Source organism: Battus philenor, unplaced genomic scaffold (genome assembly GCF_028537555.1).
Source record: "Battus philenor isolate CCGP_79_NKW_IND1 unplaced genomic scaffold, ilBatPhil1.0.hap1 SCAF_22, whole genome shotgun sequence".
In the NCBI taxonomy this organism is placed as follows: domain Eukaryota; kingdom Metazoa; phylum Arthropoda; class Insecta; order Lepidoptera; family Papilionidae; genus Battus; species Battus philenor.
In genome coordinates this window covers 13299927-13320929 of record NW_027181685.1, presented here as the reverse complement: position 1 = coordinate 13320929, position 21003 = coordinate 13299927, and the positions used below count along the sequence as shown (strand labels likewise).

Genomic DNA, 21003 nt, shown 5'->3' with positions numbered 1-21003 from the left:
TGTCAAGACCAGACGACAACAGATAAAATAAACTTCCGAGCATGCGTTTAAGGCAATGGAGGTTGTAAAAACAAATTGATAACTATAATTGAAATATTTTGCAATAATTACATAAATATTTGTTAATTTTATCGTCGCAAAAAAGTTTAAATTATATTTAGTTCTTTAGTAATTGTCACACATGTGTTTCAAATGAAACAAGCTGACTTCGCAAACAAATCAAAACATCAAACGTCTCTACAAAAGCAGCTGCTAAATCGAAAGGAAAGTAAATTTCGATTTCGATTGAATTTGTTATACTGATACTCAGTACATATTGTATTTATAGCGCTGTAGACAGTAAATTGCCAAAATTTCGCTTTTGCGAGAGCTTTTGCGCAGCATTATGGATGATAACGGTAAGCAAGCGATAAGAGTTATTAAATAAAAGATTTGTTATTGTTGATGTATATTTTTAATGTCTTGTATATTTTTTAAAATAGCAAGCAACGGCGAAGACGACCACAATGAGGAAAATAGCAGCGATGGTGGTGGCGACGATGATGGCGGCGGTGATGGTGACGGTGGTAACGGCGACGAGACATCAGCCGCCGAGTCTGATGGGGAACAGCAGCAATTTGATAAATCGTTGGCCGCCTCACACTCAGTATGCGCACTCCTTATTTGATTTACACGCCAATGACGATGTGGCAACAAACAATAGTGTAAAAACATCTGATAATAATTATATTAAAAAAAACCTATGCAATATTAGAACTATTTCTCCGGGCTACTAGATAAGACTTTTACATGCACTTATTGTTGGTGTTACATTTGAGTAGAATTTTTTTTCTTTTAACCCTTCACACTCAGCACCATATCGGATGTTAATTCTGATTATTTAATAAAAGAAAGGGTTAAATAATGGTAATTTACGAAAGCACAATACTGTCCTATTACTGCAGAGATCTCTCTGATTTGACGCTTCAGTACAGCATTGGAGAGCTTATAGTTGAAAGTAATGTGTGGAATTTGGTTTGTTGGCTCATATACATGGTTGATATTGTAATGTTTGCATCAAAAACTATAAAATCAAATTGAAAAAGAGCAACTGTTGAGCTTCTGATCAGCTCTTAGCAGATCAGCATCACTGGCCAGTGGTAGCTTACTACTTTAGATTTACTAGTTAAATAGTGCGGTCATAAGTATTAGAAATTTTTTCTGTAATTGTTACGTGATAAGAGATTTTCACGTACATACACAATGTTTTTTCATAATTCATTCTTCAGCAAAATGTTATCTGGGAGAAATTCCAGCTCTGTAATCACAGATTATAAGAACAGCTTTACCCTGCTGCCTTTATAAAAGTAATCTGAACCTAATGTGGTGGTTATAATTAAATCAACTGATCTTGCTGTTTACATATGTGAGGAATTTCATTGTTTGCATATGCTGAGGAACCAATCTATTTCGATAATATAAGATCCTCTTCCGTAATTTTCTTGGTTATGCCAGCAGTACTCATGTAAGATGAAACACAATAACCAAATATCTAGTAGATTTAGGCGTTATTTTGTGGAAGTCCATCCTAAATTAGAAAAGGACCAATATGTAGGTACTTCTGTCAATGCAGTAGCAGCTGTGCACCAGCACTCTGTGTTTGGCACTAATCGGTGTAACATTACTCCTGAAGGTGCCCCGTGGAAGGGTGAAACACATGTTGAGTGATTTAACAGTGGTAGTTGTGTAATCCGCATTGTTTGCTGCATGCACGTTTATCAGCAGGCTGGCAGGCGATGCACTTTATTGCATGACTGCTGCTGCATTGGCGGAAGTAGCTACATATTGGTCCTTTTCTAGCTATAACCATATGACTCATGGAGATGATATTGAAAAACCACTGTCAGAATTATCCCAAACAAAGTATTGTGTTGATAAAAAGATTTTAATTTTTAGTGTATCTGCATTATTTTTAGCCATTGTAAAATGTACTGTAATGTATGTTTAAAGGAGCTGTGAGAATGAACTTGCGCCAGTCAGAACTTGCGTCTTAGTGCTTGACTTCAACAATCATTAACGCACGGTCAGTTGTCCCTAATGCTCAAAGTGTCTAGGTTTTATTTGAACTTTCTGAGTTACCAACATAAACCCTACATGCATGCACCTTGGTGGTGCCTATGAAGTAAAAGAAGTGGTGTATAAATGTTAATTGTGATTTGTAATCAGTACATGGGCGCTGGGCTGGTGACTGTGAGTGGGCGCTCGGTGCTGGAGGCGGGATGGCGTGGGCGCGTGCCGGTGGCCGCGCACACTGGCGCTGTGTTCCCTGGAGAGACGGTTCCCATGCTGCTACCGAACCCACACGATGCAGTCATGCTAAACAGGGCCATACAGAAGGACAAACTGTTTGGCTTGCTCTGTCCTGAGTATGTTACATGTTTTTAATTGAATATGGTTATGCAATAACATTTAATCCATACTGACAATAACTGGAGATAAAGGTTTTGGATAAGTTAATGCTGTTGTTTTTAATTAATTAAAAAAATAAAGTTTCATCATTCAAAAACTTCTTTTTTAAAAATAAATTAAACACTGTATCTGTTGAACTTATTGAGAGCTGATTTTGTGACTCTATTTCTAATGGAGAGTGATTACCCATGAGTTGATTTTGGGCCTCTGTGAGTCTAGGCTAGAACTCTGATGAGCAGTGATCATTGCAGAGCCTTAGTAAGAACTGACTCTATCATCATCCGATGTCCCCAGAGTTATTGTTTTTCTAGGACAAGATGATGGAAGTTACCACCATCTTCCAGACAGCCTACTAGATAAATACTTGTTATCTCTTGCTAAGTTTGCACATTAATCTGCAATAATTCATTTCCTGTGTTTATTACTATCTGTCTCTGCATAATTTGTATTGCCAAAAATTATTGGCAAATCATAATCTAAATTTAAAAAATTACATATTTGTGAGTGACCACTTTATAATGAGTGAAAAATTTCTATACCTTTAACTAATCACCTGTATAATATTGGACGGTATCTGTGTGCATAATGCATCTTGAGAAATTTTATTGGTTGCTTTTTGTTTTAAAAACTTTTCGAATTTTAGTTTGAATTCATTCTGTGATAAGACTTTGTGTTGTAATGCCTTATGACGGTTTTTAAATTTAAACAAGCAGAGGAACGCAATATCGAATGTATGGGTGATGGGTTTGTGTTGCATGTCCTCTGATAAGATGTCGTTATGTTAGTTTAGTTATGTAGTATTGTTAGTTTAGTTAGTGAGTTGTTAACAGTCGCACGCGGTGTGCGTTCGCAGCGAGACGGGCAGCATGGTGTCGGGCTACGGCGTGCTGTGCGAGGTGTTCGAGGCGGGCGTGATCGCGGCGGCGCCGGGCGTGGGCCCGCAGACGCTGTCGCTGAAGGCGCGTGCCAACCACCGCTTCCGGCTCGTGGACATGCCCAAACACGCCTTGCCCATGCATGTCTATGCAAGGTACAAACACTCTCTCCTTACCATACCATTCATATATATATTCATCACGACAAGGCTCACGCATCTCATAGCCTCATAAACCATCGGAACAACTCGATGTATTCATAACGGATTATTAACTTTAATTGAGTATTTTTAAGCACGCACATCACAGCGCCGCAGGAATTTTTTTCAAGGTAAGGGCTCTATTGGTGTGTAAAGTCCTAAGCCAGACGATTCTTCTCACGTGCGATCAATTTTCTATTCAATTTTTTGATTTGATGTGGTCTGATCCTTATTTCTAAAATGCAAAATGAAAATTTACTATTTATATAGTAAATTTTTGATGCTGTATGGGACATAGTCTGAGGAATTTCCTGCACGCCATAACATAATTCCGGTCCCGGAATTTCGTCCCTAAAATACGTTTGACCGGTTATTTACATAGAATGAACCGTGTCCCCAGTAGATGGACTGATGCCGTATTCAAAAGACCGGTCATCGTGGCGATTATTGGTAGAGGTCTGCCTCGAAGGTTTTTTTGGCTGACGTCATAATGATGGCCGCAGTCCGTTCGAAAGCTTGTCCTTAACTGGTCACTGTAAACTTGACTTTCTACTTTCGAACAATTTGATTATTTACGGGGTATAGCTTGGCGGACTATGATGAACACAGCGTTCTTAACGTGAAAGGATCTTTGGCGGAGGCGTGAGGCTTGCATTGGACGTCTATCGGCTGATATGATGATGGAATCGTGTAATGTTGCAGGATGCGGTTTGCGGAAGTGCGCGTGTTGCCCGAGGTGCAGCCTGGTGAGCCCCTGCGGCGCGCGCGCCTCGCCGGTCTGGACTCGCTGCGGCGCGCGCGCACTCCGTACGTACCGCGTGCTCGTGCTCGTGCCTGTGCCCATCACACAACATGACCCCGGCTCACAGTGCGCGCTGTCCGCAGGCTGGACCGGCGGCTGCGCAGCATGGACGCGGCGCTCACGCCCTGGCCGCTCTTCGTCTACGACATCTTTGACTACCACCGCATGCGCGACCTCATCACCAACTACTTCAAGTCTTTCATGTTCGGTATACTACACCCTTAAATAATATCTACATTATAAAAACAAACTGCATTACGTGCGTGTGAAATATCAACTTTACGATATGCTAGCTGTCTAGTATATATATAATATGTCTGTACTTAGCGCTCTCTCGACCGCACTTTTGTAAGCAAGTGAAAAGGATTGGTGATTGAAGTATGCAAAGATGATTTCACACTTGGCCACTTTTTGAAGAGGCACGCATTATTTTTAATGGCAATATAATGTTTCATAACCAGTTTCTGGGGTTTCTTGCTTAAATAATGAAATTTTACTATTAAGTTATCAAAAATAATCACCGTCAAATTTCAATTGATCTGCCAACCCGTATTAGTTCTATTGTGTAATGTGCAGTCTTTTAAATGGTCTAATTTCTTTCGCAACTTGTTTCTCAAAAACTTCTTTGATAATATACTTCAAAACTTTATAACTATCGTTGTCGTGGTTTCAGCCTGTACACGCCCACTGCAAGGCTTAGGCCTCCCACACAGATATCTATGTAGGGATATACATAATCTCCACGCTTGGCGGACGGGTTGGCGATGACAGTGTGGTATTGTGGTACGAAGAGGATGCTGCTGTCCATCCTCTGGATACCTGTTCGAGACGGATAACACTAATCAATGATATTAGATGGTGGTGGTATTAATGATGGGTGTGGAATTTAATGATAGTATACAATAAAAGTTAATAGGTTGCGGGTAGTCACTGTACCGCGTCTGCCAAAACCAGTCAATATAACAAAAGTCACAGACATGTTTCAAGTTCGCTGACTTAGCTCGAAGAATTGCTCGTACTACCACTCCAGTAGTGAGCGGGGCACATCGCGCGTGCATTCCAATATAAACGACCCGGTTGACATGGCATGGGTGGAGACCCACTTGGTGTATCGACAACATGGTCAGGATCGCGGTTCTATTGGCTGATATGATGTCTGTGTTCTAAATAACAAGCATTAACCAAGAGCGTATGGGGCTGTGGTGTGTTTTTCTTCTGATGGCCACAGTATAAAGTCGGTTTATCCTCCGGGGCCCGCAGAGCGGCTCCCGGAGGAGCCGGTGTCGCTGTCGTTCTGGGTGGCGTCCAACCTGGCGCTGTCGGCACGGGACCGGCTGGCTCTGTTCATGGTGGATGACGCGCTGTTGCGCCTGCACATGGAACTGCGCTTCATCGAGCGGGTGAGTACTTGGCACTTTACCGAGTGATCGCGTGGAGACATCAACCCGAGATACTTTATTAAAAAAAGTGATGAAAAAATAATATCATAGCGCGATTAGAAATGGTCAATGTGAACTTGACTTCCTAATTAAGAGCGATTTGCTTGTTTACGGCGCGTGCCTTGCCTGGTGGGCAACGATGATCACAACATTCCTAACGCGGACGGAGCTGGACGCCGTCTCGGCCTATCGCGTACTTCGTAAGGTAGAGCTGGTCAGGATTCTGGTCGGGAAGTTCAAGGGGCACGGGGGATTCACTGAGTATCTGCATAGGCTTAAACTCAGGAGAGACCCTCGTGCACCTGTGACCCTGCGGTGGACCAATTCGTGGTCCACCTAATCACCGGCTATCGAATGTTTTGGTACGTTGAGAACAGAATACCAGTTTCGGTTGTACGAAAGGATAGGTGTCCTTATTAGTGAACAAGGACGAAAGCCGTTAGACCTTGCCGGAGTTGTGTCGGAAGGAGATATTTTTATAAAACAAAATAGTGGGTAATAAATAAAGGCGGTGATAATATGTGATAAAAGAATGTGATTTGTATAACAATATATGTAGATGTAGTTAGAAAAGCATAAAACAAAAAAATTGATTCGGAATACGCTACTGTTAACAAATTATCAACTCACGAAAAAAAATTAAAAAATAGCAGCGTCCAGGAGGATTGGCGAAGGATGAAAAGTAACAAGGTATAGAAACGAATGGAAGAGAATGTGATGGAAGAAAAAGACCGAGTGTAGATATGAGGAAGAGTGTAACAATTATAATTATTATGTCAATAAATTCTTAGGGTACTATCCACCCACCACCCGCAACAGGGCAGGTACGAGTATTTAAGAGGGCTCAAACTTTATAACTTTGTCAATGTAACTGTTGAGCGCAACGACTTGCATTCGCGAGGGACGCGGCCAAAGCATGTCCGCACCGTAACGGGAGGAAATCGATGTTTTGGCGACAGAAAAGCGTGCTGTGCTGCTCGTCGTGCGTGGCAGAGATCGCGCGGCGCGAGCACATCCTGGCCATGTCCAGCGAGGGCGTGCACTCCAACTACACCAACCCAGGTACGCAGCAAGTAGTCGTCATGTGCCACTACTCGTGCCACGGGTGTCTCTATGGACCGACACTATTTTTTCGCCAATTGTAGTCGTTTTCACTTTAAATCGATACAAATCTACGTTGAGACGCCGGCAGCCTCGCCTATTTTTAATATCCACCTGTTTTACTAACGATTTTTGTTGTGACGCGGCGATTGAACTGTCTAATTCAGTCACTATATTTTTTGAACTTGTAGCTTTATTTTGTGTTCAGAGTGATTTTCCGTTGTAAAGTGTAGCGTATGTGCAGGCGGGTACATGCACGACATAGTGACGGTGTCGCGCGTCAGCAACACGGAGCTGAGCGGGCGCCCGTCGGCGGAGTACTCCTGGTTCCCGGGCTACGCGTGGACCATCGCGGTGTGCGCCGCCTGCATGGCGCACGTCGGCTGGCGGTGAGTCGCACTGCGCTACATGACACGCGCGTGCGCACGCGCACACTGTCAACACTAACTGTCGCTTGCCGCAGGTTCGACGCGGTCAAGCGCAACTTGGTCCCGCAGCGGTTCTACGGCCTGTGCCGGAACTACGTGCAGCCGCGCGCCGACGACGAGCCCGACCGACTGTGAGCGGCGCTCGCCCCAGGACTAGTTGCCGGTCGACTTGTAAATAAAATTTTTAAAATAAGTATACGGCGTCAGATGATTTTCATTCGCGTTAAGAATTCAATAAATCACTATTATTCGCCCACCAGCGTCCAATCAAATTGTTGCGTTCACGAGTGTTCTTATGATTGGTCAATGTTCATTGGTCATTGGTCAGATGAATGATTTCACCTTGTTCATTCTTAACGCGAAAGAACTATAATCACGTCGACGTGGCGGGCGTACAACTCGCACTTCCTACGACGAATGGATATCTCGTCACAAAAGTGATGTTAGTAGTAAGCTAAAAAATGACAAAACAACTTAAATAATATATATTTTTATTATCATCGACCATCATTGGCGACAATAGAAAAATATTTTTGTAGATTTCCGGTGGCAGAAATAAATGGTACGCTTCAAGTGACTTAGCTTCAAGATTTCATATCTGTTTGAATCCAATTTGTAAGACTGTTGGTTGCTAAACAATTTGGTATCTTATTTAACATGTACTTAAAAGCATGACTAATCGCCACCCGGTCGAAAAATGAACAAATGACTTCCAATACACCTTGTCAATTTTTTTCCATAATTTTCTGGCTATAGTATTAGCTATAGAATAAAAAGATTATAATGACGCGATCTTTCAAATATAAATACACAAAGATTGTTCTTTATTAAATTAGCTATCAATTACAATTATTGAGATGTAACCAATATTTATTTTTGTCCCTCCTGAAATGTCATTTTATTAGATGGAAGCTGCAAAATGTTCCAACAGTCAACCTGATTGTACTGTTGGAACATTTATCATTTATATGTACATACATCTATTATCATCTATCTATCCCACAACCTCGAAATATTAAGCTTGTAATTCAAACATCCAATATTGTTTAACTTAGTGGTATATATATTATTTTACATACATTGTTTATTTAAAATAAAAATACACTTTTAAAGTACAGCAATGTTTGTAAATTGTTCAACCATAAAAATGACTCCGGATAAAACATATCCACAAAATTAACATCTTTTATTTCTGTTTCTTTTGAGAAAATAAATTGATACGACTCGCATCACAAACAAATAAATAATAACATTATAAGCTCTTATTATAAAATATTTGTGGGTGACCTATGCCTTGCAGGTCTATCTATATATAAAGCAATAAAACAGGCGCGTAGAGTTTGTTCCGCTACCGCACGAGCAGGATGGGGAAGTTCTCCGTGACCAGGTAGTCATCCTCGAATATAACGGCGATATTCAGCTCGAACTCTACGGACAGACAGGCAGACTTAATTATAATAATAAGCAATTCAAGGAGTTATTCGTATGACCTCTCGAGGTGACAACGAGTCGAAGTGAAGCAGTGTTCGCATGGTGAGGCGTCCTGTGTAAAGCTCGGCGCCTTCAATAAACACGTTCTAAGTGCAAGTGTCATTCTAATTGGAGCCCCTCTCAGACAAGTTAATGTGTTGTAAAATAAGACATATTCAGAGCAACAATGCCAGAGTTGATGCTCACTAAAAGTCCTTGAGGTTGGTTATTGTAAATTAGTGTGGAAAAAAGAATGGTAAGCTAGGAGTTACCGATTTTGAAGTTGACGGTGGTGGTGGTGGGGCAAGTGAAGAGCCGCGGCAGTACCATGTGCAGCGGGATGTCCCGCGCGCGCACCACGTCGCCGTCGCCCACCTGGATGTTTTGGATCTCCGTTGCTGCGACACGTGCAAAGTATCACAAGTCAGAACACAGAGCGTGTTAATATTAATTCACACAATTATACCATAGTTTACTTATTTAGTACCTAACTATACATAGGTATTGTTGATTGTTAGTATCAGCTCTAATAATTGGATCCCAGTTAGCAACAGCCACATCTGAATAGAAACACAATGGAATAGTATTTATAACTCAGAAAGAGCAAAAATGAAATGATAAATTTACATGACCCGTTCAGAGTGGCTTTATTAAATAGGGAGTGTACACTTAGATACGAACATAAGTAGAACATGCTGTATAAGAGCATCTTCTCTCTCGAGCTTGGAAGGAAATAGAAGTGCTTTCAAGATTCTAATGATGTATCGTTTTCCAATTAATACAATTTTATTGACCCATGTAGTCACACCGAAGGGAAGGGAAGGCTAAAGTCATACAGAAAAGAAACTTGAATAGACAGCAATAGTTATTATTGTCTGACTGACTAGATTGCTTATAATTGTTATATCAATGAGAGCATGTCCAACAGACATATTTTAAAGGGGGGTGTTTGACGATAACGGACAGTAAAATTAGGATCTCCATTGTGAGCATCTATGCAATTAATTGGTGCTTTCAATGCCCACAATTTATTATTTCTATAATCGGCACATTGTCTACATGGAGAGTTTATTAGGTGTGACTTTCTTCTAGTCACGCTTTAAATTTCTTATTTAAATTTCTTGTTGCACTGTTTTGATTTTCATATCATCATGCAGCTCCAACGTTTTTAGAAACAATGGAGCATTGGACACTTACTTACAAATGAAATTGTCGGAGTCACAGTCGGAGCCCTAAATTGTTTTGTAGATCAAGACCTAAACAAAATTAGGTAGGAAATAATATTAAAATAAAGTTACTTCTTTTTAATTTTTTTTTATGCCTTAATTACAGGATAGATATAGTAAAGGAAGAGGATAAATATTACTTCTGAAAATAGAGATATTTCATAACACCATCCATTGAAAACATACCATAGAAGATCTACAATCAATAATTATATGTTTATATTACATGCGTTGAGAATAATTGTGCAAACTGTTGTACACTCACCATCCTTGGAGTAGCCTTCTGCACAGCCGCAAGTCTCCACCCTCACCAGCTGAAGCTCTATGGACTTAATTGGCACTGAGCACTCCTCCACGCGAATCTGCAAGTTATCACATCATCCTGATTATACCACAAATTTATAAATTATGACAAACTTTTGCTTGAATAGGCAGGGATAAATGTTGTAGAAATGCTATATATTAATTAACAGAAAATTCCAGCTAGCTTTGCTGTCACTTCGTCGTATTTTGTGGGGAATTAAGAACCAATGACGACATCTTAGGGCTACAAAGTTTTTAAACACAACTCCACTCCAGTCCTCTAACTTTTCATTGCTACATCATGAATGTGTCCGCAGCACAACTCTGTTTTAAGTCTTATAAGCATTGGGATATCTTAAACACTATCTTGGTGTAAAGCAGTGGTAGCCAACATATAAAATTAGGTATTTACCTTCCCTGTAAGTGGAACGTCAAGTGGGCACACAGTGGTGTCGAGCTCTGCGTAGATCTGGAAGTGAGGCATGGAGGCGCGCGCACCCGCCGGCCCCCAGCGCCGCACAGAGCTGGGCGAAATCTCACAGCGGACAGGCTTACGCACCGCTGTCGCCTGCACCTCGCAACCATCACACATTTTACATCACACAAATGCACATACTTATGCAAACATTGTCCAACTATAAAATGTGGAAAAAGAAGTTATGTAGAAAAAACCCAAAACAGATGTGTTTATAATCTTCCAAAAAATTAGACTAAGTTAATACTCTATTAGAGTAAAATTTGTAACTTAACATGAAATTAACTTGTTACCGGATGATACTGCACAAAAAACTGGCATTCGGTGTTCAGGGGTTTGCTCAGGAATGACCTCTTCATGTTGCACTTTAGTGTGTACAGCACATTAACAAACACTCCATGATAAGTCTCTAAAAGGCCGCAGCCTGCTGGTGCCCCTGGTAGAGTGTGGCGAGCCCTTAGCGGCAGCTCAAAAGGGATCTCTGTTACACCAAGTGGAATCTTGCCTGCTGGTATAAGTTCCATAACCGTGTTGATTAAATTTATTGGCTGCAATTAAAAAATGTTATTCAGGTCAAGTCTATGTAAGACGCTTTCATTTTAGGAAGGGCAGGCAAATTGGGAATTACTGTTTAATTTCTCAAGGATATAACAATTTTTTTATCATGCCTTATTTTCACATATTGCAAAAAATTATGATGTAACAATGTTTCAACAGTGGAAGCAAGTTCAAGGTACATTTGTAAGCAAAATGCCTCAACCACCCTTACAATAAGAATATATATCTTATTTAGCGACAGTCAAAGTTTTTAAGAAAAAATAAAAATAAACATAAATAGTCGCCCAATTTATTAAATTTTACTAATTAATTTCACTGTCATACAATTTTTCAATTGTGCATTAATTCAATTACTATTATTTTTTTAGAAATTGATATATATTAAACAAATCATAAAAGAAACTATTTAGGTTTGAAAGAATAGTAAGACAAAACCACTTGCATAAAAAATATTATAGAGATATAATAGATATACAGTAGATGTACAGCATAGACATATCTACTTTGAAATAAACTCCTCACATGAATATTGCAGTCAGCATATACTTACAGGTTTAAAGAGATTATGTCTAGGAAGGGATAGGTCTCAATAGCAAGAATCAGTGTAACTTCTCTCTAATTGCATATAACTGTATTTAACAATATATTTATTAGTAATAAGACAATAAACCTACTATATATGGTATTTTATGATGTATTATTTTACTATCATTTATTTATCTATATACTTGTCATATCTGCACCTCTTTAGGTTGACTGGTAGATAATGTGTATAAGGCATTGCATCTACTGTTGGATGTAGTGTTAATAAACAAACAGGTAACCAGGAACTTGTCATGTAAGAGCAGAGGTTTCTAAAAACTTGAAACAAAAACACTGTTTAGTAAGGTACACTAGAATAGTCAGGTAGCTCAGTACAAAGCAATTAACAATATTTTACTAAATAACTTCTTCACATTTGAGTTTAAAAAAAGTATATATATCTATTATTAGTTAAGAAAATAATTATTTCAAGTGCTATTTACTTTTATGCTGTTGGAAAACGCTTCAAATATTCCAACATTCTTGGAGCTCAGCTGCAGGCTGACTGTCCCCTCCATAGCTAGGGTTAGCCCTTCATGCCGTAACTCATTGCCATTTTCCACAACAACTACGCCTGCTATAGTATCCTGAAAAAAAATCACTATTATGTAGCTCCAATTTTCATTTAATATACTCCTGTCTTTAAAACGGGCTAATAAAAATTTAGGAACCATAAGCTTATAATAAATTACTTATTAAAAACGCGAATTATTTTTCTTCTATTTATGTATAATATTTTTACTATGTGCGATCAATTACCCCTTCGTGATATATTTTACTGGCACGCTTAAGCACGATACTTAAATTTGTAGACATTTTTACATGATTTCTTTTAAACTTTGTTTGACAATAAATTAAAACAACAATCGAAAACTTCGTTCAATATAAGTCAATTAGAAAATTGACAACAACTTGCAGTAGTTCCAATGTTACTAGATCAAATAAATACTTTTGAAAATTACAACTACACAAAGAAATTTTTATTTTCAGTCGATATTCCTATAAACCTTTCAGTGTCCTATGGCTTAAAATAATCAAAACCAATTTACTAAGATGGTTCTAAATCATAAAAGAACTTAATTCTCTAGTGTGACTTTGCTTTTGAAATGTAATTAGTTTCATTAATGTAAATTAAGTAGAGGTTTAAATTTATCTACTATATTCTTAAATTTTAAATAATTGCTCCAGATATAATACTCAGTAGCATATGCCTATTAAACATATGAAATATCTAATTTGTTCTAATATTTCAATCTTGTCGTGTATCCGAACTCTATTCTCAACGGGCTGAAACGATAAATTTGAATGTCAGTTGCTTATAAATGTCCGCTGGTGGCGGTTGCGCGTGAACTATAGTGATTCAATTATTTTACGAGTTTATTTTTATTTTGCGGTGTTAAATGATTAATCGTGTAAACCACATTGTAAAACTAAATTTTATTTGTTGTGTGATTTTTTCTGATTGTCAACAAGATAAATATTTCTTGGCGATGTCTACAATAGGTGCACCCCGAATGGATCGATATCGGTGACTTTGAGTTTATTATATTTCACACCGCGGACGGGGGTGGTTGAAGATGGAGAAGTCGGCACGGCCGCGGACTGCGCTGAACGAGTGCGTGAAGGTGGTGGTGCGATGCCGGCCGCTTTCACAAAAAGAGAAGAACGAAGGCTATGATGAGGTAAGACTTGTCCACTTTGTTGACATTCCTGAGGATGCGCGGATTCGGTGCGACGGTCAGAATCGGTGAATAAACACGTAAACATGCATTACATTATCAAAACAAAAACATTTGGCTACTAATAACGTTAGAAGTGCAATATTTATATGACGTAAATTTTGCCTTTCGCAGCGGAGATTTCGAATTATTATCGTTATATTATACATTTTTTTAAGTTGCAGTTTTTGGACAAAAAAAAGTCAGAAGCTTGTCTTCCACTATTATAAAATATTACTATAAATCTATTTGTATTGAAATGTATGAATAAATGATTTTGTCGAAAATATATTGCAGTGTCTGTGTGCGTGTGAATGGTCTCTGCTTGTTTAGGCGGCTATGAAATGTTACTTGTTATGTGCTCCTGTGACTGAGTTGGTTATCCTTGACATTTCTGCTGAAACACTGAAAACAATCTGAATTAATTTGTTGAAAACATAACTTTTCCTTCAAATTATCAATTTCATATAGCTGTTGTGTAATATGTATTGTAATGTAATAGATATACAATGAAGTGATGAATATGCATGGCTCTAATAAGTGTGTAGAAATTCTTTAGTAAATACCTGTGAGAACCTTAAACATTACAATAGACATAATTTATTTTGTAATAAAATTCAGTGTAACCTGGAGCGAAACAGGAAGACATTATGAATACTTGAATAAAGTCACTGTATTCTGCAGTACATAAATTTCTACCTGTTTGTTTGAAGTAAGAATCATGTTTGTTGACTCCATTTTCATAATGGTAAACAACTACCTTATCAGGCCAGCATCACTGTATAAATAAATCCATTTGCAATGAGATGATGAATACATTATGTGAATTAACAATTAGTCTTATGTAAACAAATTATCTACTGCTTGCACTCAACAGCAGCAGGCCGCCTGCAACATGTCACCCTGAAATAAACATTGAATGTAAAAACATTAAGTAATATTATGGTCAAGGTCTGTGCATTACATAAGCACTTAGTCACACATCAAATATGGAGATATCTATGTTGAAATCTTGTTTAAGTACAATTTGGGAGAAAAATTTAAGTTACTCTTAAAAGGTAATAAGGGTGTGGCCACAGTGCCAGCTTTGAAATGTTCATGTTTTAGATTTTTAGGAACTACATCATGCTTCACTTGATTGCATGTAGATAACTTATTCAATATTAAAATACTCATGAGTTATCTTGCCTTGTCTTCTCTTCTGGTTACTGCAAACAAGTGGCACTTCGTTCATATCACTGTGTCAGGGTTAGTTTTAATTAAGCTGACACCACTCGTCAAGAAATCTCAACAGAAGAGCTTCCTCGGCGATCCTTGACGGTTGTCCCTGTAGGCAGAGTAGTAGCAGTCTCATCCTCTTTCAAGTATGCCCTAGGCAGAGGACAGTCTAACATATTAAGCAAGGTATTCCTGAGTTTTGTTTTGACGTTTATGAGACGACATAATTATAAGAATAACAACTGGATAAACAATCAGGGCACAGTACTTTTTAACGTGAGGGCAGTGACAAGGTGTGCCGGAATGTAACGCACCTTACGTGTAACGTGAGTACGATAGAGCAAACAATTACAATTGTAAGTCCTTTTCGGCCTCTTGCGATGAATGATGTGTTTAGCTCCGTCTTTAACCATAATTCAGTCGTGAATGACGATTAATCCTAACAGCCCCAAGAGCCTACTTGCGAAATTCGACTTAAATACGAAAGCTGATGTCGACAGCTCTTCCGTCTCCGAAGTGGGTGTCATAGTCACCTCACTCATAGTGACAGCCCCGGGCTAACCATGTAGATACTTCAGTTTGACAAGCAGATGATTGCTACCGAGCTAACTCATTTCGACGGGAACTACTTCTACAGGGATACACAGTTCAAATGGTGTCTAACCAATTTGATGTTTTACAAAATTTAATATTGTGAACAAGAAAATGATAAGAGTCGTTAATTGAATTCACATTTGATGGTATTGGTGTAAAGTTATTTGGGGTGAGAAATTATCGACGCGGCCTTAACTACTTAAGAATAGATGAATTAATAAAAGGAGCTAATGCGAGGTCTCTACTGGAGCAAAAGAGACAACAACTTCCGCTGAACTCGCGAAACGTATGGCACCTGTAACGAAAATTTTAACGATACTCAACGCACTTAGTTATTAGGATTGTTTTTATAAAAAAAAATTAACAATAACCATCACAATGAAGATGATTGTTGAGGTCTCGAAGTTCTGGAGTGGAAACCACGGATGGGCAAGCTCAGCGTTGGACGTCCGCCCACAAGGGAGACAGACGACCATGTTGCTCTATGAAGACGCTGGTCGCAGGCCGCTTCATACCGTCCCTATCCGAAATCTGTTGATGACATTTTATTGCTAAAATGATTGTAAATATGGAGATGAATTCTATATACATTCAATATTATAACTAGTTTAAAAAATTCAATTCAGAAATGCCTGGATGTGTTCAATACAAATGTACTTTTCGAATAAAATATAGAAAAATACATCTAAATGTTTAATGTCTGATTATCTGACTGTTGGGAGGTATAGTGCTCGCTGCAACTTGTAGCGATATTTCTGTGAGACCGCTCGCAGTCGCGCCGCGCCCGCGCACCAAATATACACATGAGAGCGCGCGTTTGGATCTTGACCGCTCGTGTAGGTGAGCCGTAGTGGCCACAGCTGTAGCGCTCGCGGCTGCGGGGGGGACCATTGCTATATTTTTCGCCAAGTCCAGCTCGCCGTGTCGTCGCTGCAATAAAATATGAGCCTCGTCGCTCACGTGTTTCGTCAGGTTGAGCTAGACATGGTTCCGGTCTAGATGTTCACGGGGCACGGGGCATTCGCTGAGTATCTTATACTTGAGGAGAGTTCCTCGTGCACCTGTGGCTCAGAAGTGGACCGGACCGTTGTGCACCTGATCACCAGGTCGAGTATTTGGCGCGGAAAGAATGGATTATCCAATGGTTTGGGTTGCAGGAGAGGACCGAGATGAGAACCATCGTCTCTCTTAAGAGTAATAAAGTCGCCAGGCTTTCGTAGACTTCTGTAGGAAGGTCATAGGACGTACAAAAACAACCAACAAATGAAGAGTGTAATTGAAATAAGAAAGAAAGATGATAAGAAACTGTGATGCAGAAAATAAGGAAACAACACGATAATAACATACACACACAAGTAAATCGATGTAAAAAGCAAAAATAAACATACGAAAATAAAAGAAAATGTAAATGTAGAAACCTGCAGATATTGTGAAGGGAGGAAAGAGAAATGACTGTAAGATATTAAAAAGGATAAGAGGGGAACATGATAATAATATTATTCAGCGTTTTACCGCGGCAGAGGAGAACGAGAGGTTCTCGAAAACGGGGGCAGAGATACGAGCTTAACCACGAGCTCGCGTACAACGTCAACCTGAACAAGGCGAAACCGAACAAGTTGGTTCGAAGGGTCCGCATTGTCGATCAAGTTAAATTCTCTAACAGTCAGAACTTGGAATACTTGTATTACACGTTCTGACGACACTTTATTTTTTTATTAAGTTTACTTACACTTTGAGTTACTAGAACATAAAGATTAGGCAAAACACAAATTGTACCAAAAAATGAACAGTGCGCGGCGGAAAGGTATTAATTGTTCACATATGTTAGCCGATACGTGCTCATTGCAAAGCATAAAACTCTGAATCAACGCTCCTGCGCCGCCCGTATCCAAGCTCTTGCCGCAACCTCGACGACGTCGCCGGCGCACGGCCGCCTCTATCGGTCCGTGGTCGCCACTCAAGAACCTTTTTGCCCCAACCGCCAGGAGGACATCATAATAACTTATTTAAATCGTATCCTAAAAATCACATAAATTAATTATATATTTTTTGTCTATGTACATACTTAAACGTTGTTGTACAAGAAACAAATTTAATACGACAAAAGTCGATATATTAAAAAGTATACGCATACTTTTGTTGTTTTATTTAAATAAAAATGTAGTTATCTGAAGTCGAAACGGAGCATACTGTTTCTAGGTAGCCTCCATTACGTTGCTAAGACCTTTAATGTCTTCCATAGCCAAACCATTGTTATAGAAATCCATTCCCACAATTGGTGATGACGTGTGCTCCCCATCGTGATGTATATATGCGGCGCCGGACAAACTCGGTCCACAGGCGACTCATTACATAAAAGTCTTTGTACTGCCGAAGTTATTGCTCAAATATACTTAAAAAAACAAGTATCTCTGACCTTGTTGATTTTATGTCTTAACAATAAACATGCTTGTAAATAAATAAGTTTTCCATTTCGTAAACTGAAAGACTATATTAATAATGTAATTATGTTTTCATTGTAACCCTAATGCTGCACGATATTCTATTTGAGTACATTTTTTCGCGCCTTTTTTGGTTTCAGCAGACGACAAACGTTTGTCAGCAGGAAATTGTAGTTTTAATTTAATCTGTGGTTTCAAAGACAAATGAAATGTTAGTGCTGTTACTGTCGCGATATTTTTTTTTTACATTTCTAGAAAATTTTAAGAAAAAAGTCTGAATTGTCCGAGCCGCTCTCGATTCATAAAAATACAGATAGATTGGTTTCAGATGTAAAAGCTTTGTTGAGGTTAATATGTAACTCAATTGCTGTCTGTTAGTGTATGGTGGAGCCGGTTTCGGAAACAATAAATAACGTAGTGATATAATAACAAAAAAAAACGTTTTAAAATATTGGAATTAGTTGATAATTTGTAACTATCCGTCCCTGCAAGCTTTGTACTGCCAAAAGTTATGCGTCTGCCGCGTTCCAACAGAAAATAAATTAATGTAATGTATATCGGATTGATCATTTTACATGTGGTGATTGTAAATAGGTGGCTTTTAATTTTTTTGTTCGCAAGCCATCTTTCGAAAAATTTTAAATCTATAACCAAAAAACGAAGCCTCGTTACAGTGCGTTTTGGGGAATGGATTGATAAGATTTGTAAGCAAGTTGCTGGTGGCGGGAGCCATTGCTAGGATTTAAATTGGAACGCCATTAGTGACGTGGCCGCGTTACCATTGCAGTCAGGACAAAGTTTTTAATTGTCTTTGTATACATGCAAATATGAAATAAACCATTCCGATCGATGGCGATATGGCGCTCAGGATAACTCGCGTGCACTCGCTGAACGCGTATCAACGTTGTTTCAATGCAGTTGTACCTAGTCCAGCGCGTGTCGCGGCGCGTGTGGGTATTGTTTACGCATCGCATAGCGGGAGCTTTACGCGGCGCCGCCAGAAATAAAAACGTAGCGCACCCGACGCCCCCGCGCGCCCGCCACTGCGCTACGTGAAAAGCGCTCGTGTCGGGCCCTTCCTACCTACACTCCGACGGGACTTCCCCGTGGTTCCAGCGGTGGCTGTGCCTTCTATTAAACAGTAAAAATTGAACGACCTCCGTTAAACATAGGCGTTCTAGCACTGCTTGCGACATCATCGCTTGCCGTTTAGAGGAGGAGGTGAGAAGCCACACATTCTCGCGGTTTTATTGCATGTTGGTAGGTGACGTAATAACGCGTAACAAAACCGCGTAGCAAAAATGTGGAATGAATGGGAAGCGATGCGTGAATGTAATGTCGGTGAATAGTACAATATGATCGGTTGCAATGAGCAAGCATCCAACCGGCCCGATGAAGCTCAGGGCGAGAAAAACGTCGGGAGACATGGTCCACGTTAGAATTCTGGTGATCAGCGCGAGAGCTGCATCAGTACGCCCGATCGCTATGACCACCACTACAATCGACGGTCTTGAATGAAATTTCCTTTTTTCGGAGTCTAAGGTTAAACGCGTTAACTACAATATAAACTCTTGCATTAGTCGCTCGAAATCCTGCAGAATGTCGTTATCCTGTAGTGCGTGGTGTCACCTTGTCACCAGCTACTCAGGCTTCTTATTAGGTCCGTGGCCTACGAGGACTTATGTCTATACAGTCCCGAAGTGGCTCTAGCTGTATGCCCACGTTCATCGCGGACAGGGCACACAACTAGAGACAGAAAGGTTATGTTTTACAATTCCACCATCTGATCGGAGAGACAGGTAGTTTGTTCGCGCATGGGACTCACTCCTTAAAGAGCACTGCTGTCGAAGACGGTGAAGACAAGGCCTGCCGTAAATATGTCCCTGCCATCGAGCCGGCGTACCCACCGATATAACTTTATGAACAACAGAACGTCAACGTTTTCGTAACGTACAAGCAGTGCGATACACGTACAACAAAAGCAATCACATGGAAATGTATTGTAATCTATTCTTACATTTGCGTAATGGTTGTTTTTAATTAAAATAAATACATAAATATTAAAGCGAGGCTGCCCGTGGAACTGCGCGCACTTTACCGTAACGAGCGGCAGATAAACAAAAGTTTTCCGCCTTTCTGTCGTACGACTGATTCAGTGCGATAGCAGTCATTGAAACACTTGTACAAATCGCGTCAACTAAATTTTGATAAATTACAACCGTAGGCTGTATCGATGTCGACCTCGTCCGGTGTCAAACATAAGCAGCGTAATTCCAGCTTAGCTTAAAGGAAAAGCCGTCAGGAGCTACTATGTCATTCCTCTTCATTTCGAATTTCAATTATAGGTCGTCTAATGAAACTGGCAGTTTTGTTGGAAATGTATACATGGGGAGGCCGTCACATGTATAGCAGTTGGACATCTTACCGCTGAAATGATGATAATGATGTGTTTTTGCAATAGTGTTCCGTTTGCCCTCTGGAAAAAAAAAACTTTTGTCTCTGAAAGATACTGTTTGGTTGGCATTTACAGCTTCTGGTGCTTATTAATGTCTGTTCTGTGTTAAATGCCACGTATAACTTAGGTCATGTTTATAAAAATTTCGAGACACTAGGGTAAGCTCCTTAGAGAGAGACTGGATGCAATGGCTCCCAAAAAGGGACCTCTGTTAAAGATGTAACAGGATACATATACGACATGAGATTAGCGTTCGGATTCGGACTGAATTTGTCTCGTGCGGTCTTTATCAATTATAAGGAGCATTAGTCAGAATGTAATTTATTGTGAAAAATGAACCTTAGCGGCGCGTCGACGTCGTCTGAACATTTGTCAACTCTTCAACCGCCTGCACTAATTTGCTAAGTGACTTATTCATACAATTTACCGCGTAGTAGCTCAGCGGTAAGTCAGATCAGGTTTGATCCCGGCGATACAATCTCAAATATCTCACACTTTGCGCGTAATTACACAGGATTGCCACTGCTCACAAACAAGTTTGCAGCGGATGGGCAGCATCGTCCTCTGCGTATCATAATATGACACTGCGATCGCCAACTCGCCTGCCAAGCGTGACGATTGCAGCGTACCTCCTCATAGATGTGTTTGGGGGCGTTACCTCGCCGAAGTC

The 21003-nt window shown here is 39.8% G+C and overlaps 3 protein-coding genes across 7 annotated transcripts in view; 2 read left to right on the top strand and 1 right to left on the bottom strand.

Moving 5' to 3' along the window:
- Positions 1–222: 222 nt before the first annotated feature.
- Positions 223–8444, top strand: LOC137923835 (protein cereblon-like). 3 transcript variants are annotated; one of them, XM_068767110.1, is made up of 10 exons: positions 223–398; positions 483–646; positions 2206–2405; positions 3302–3478; positions 4226–4330; positions 4409–4533; positions 5586–5725; positions 6724–6826; positions 7110–7254; positions 7329–8444. In XM_068767110.1, exons 1-10 carry the CDS (start codon positions 386–388, stop codon positions 7426–7428), a joined length of 1272 nt encoding a protein of 423 aa, XP_068623211.1. In that variant the 5' UTR covers positions 223–385; the 3' UTR covers positions 7429–8444. The 3 variants fall into 3 exon arrangements, with proteins under 3 accessions (XP_068623211.1, XP_068623212.1, XP_068623213.1); XM_068767111.1 differs by lacking the exon at positions 7329–8444 and having other exon boundaries at positions 7099–7231; XM_068767112.1 differs by lacking the exon at positions 7329–8444 and having other exon boundaries at positions 7094–7127.
- LOC137923836 (vacuolar protein sorting-associated protein 26C) lies at positions 7764–12795 on the bottom strand. Its single transcript, XM_068767114.1, has 7 exons — positions 12667–12795; positions 12351–12494; positions 11061–11315; positions 10705–10860; positions 10255–10351; positions 9036–9161; positions 7764–8721 (listed from the first exon to the last, which is right to left on the bottom strand). Exons 1-7 carry the CDS (start codon positions 12721–12723, stop codon positions 8642–8644), a joined length of 915 nt encoding a protein of 304 aa, XP_068623215.1. The 5' UTR covers positions 12724–12795; the 3' UTR covers positions 7764–8641.
- Positions 12796–13238: 443 nt separating this feature from the next.
- Klp68D (kinesin-like protein 68D) overlaps positions 13239–21003 on the top strand; it is a 52416-nt gene continuing 44651 nt past the window's right edge. For all 3 annotated transcript variants that reach the window (XM_068767108.1, XM_068767107.1, XM_068767109.1), the window contains exon 1: positions 13239–13589. In XM_068767108.1, the coding sequence (XP_068623209.1) occupies positions 13485–13589 (105 nt within the window). In that variant the 5' untranslated portion in view covers positions 13239–13484. The remainder of the gene's footprint in view (positions 13590–21003) is intronic.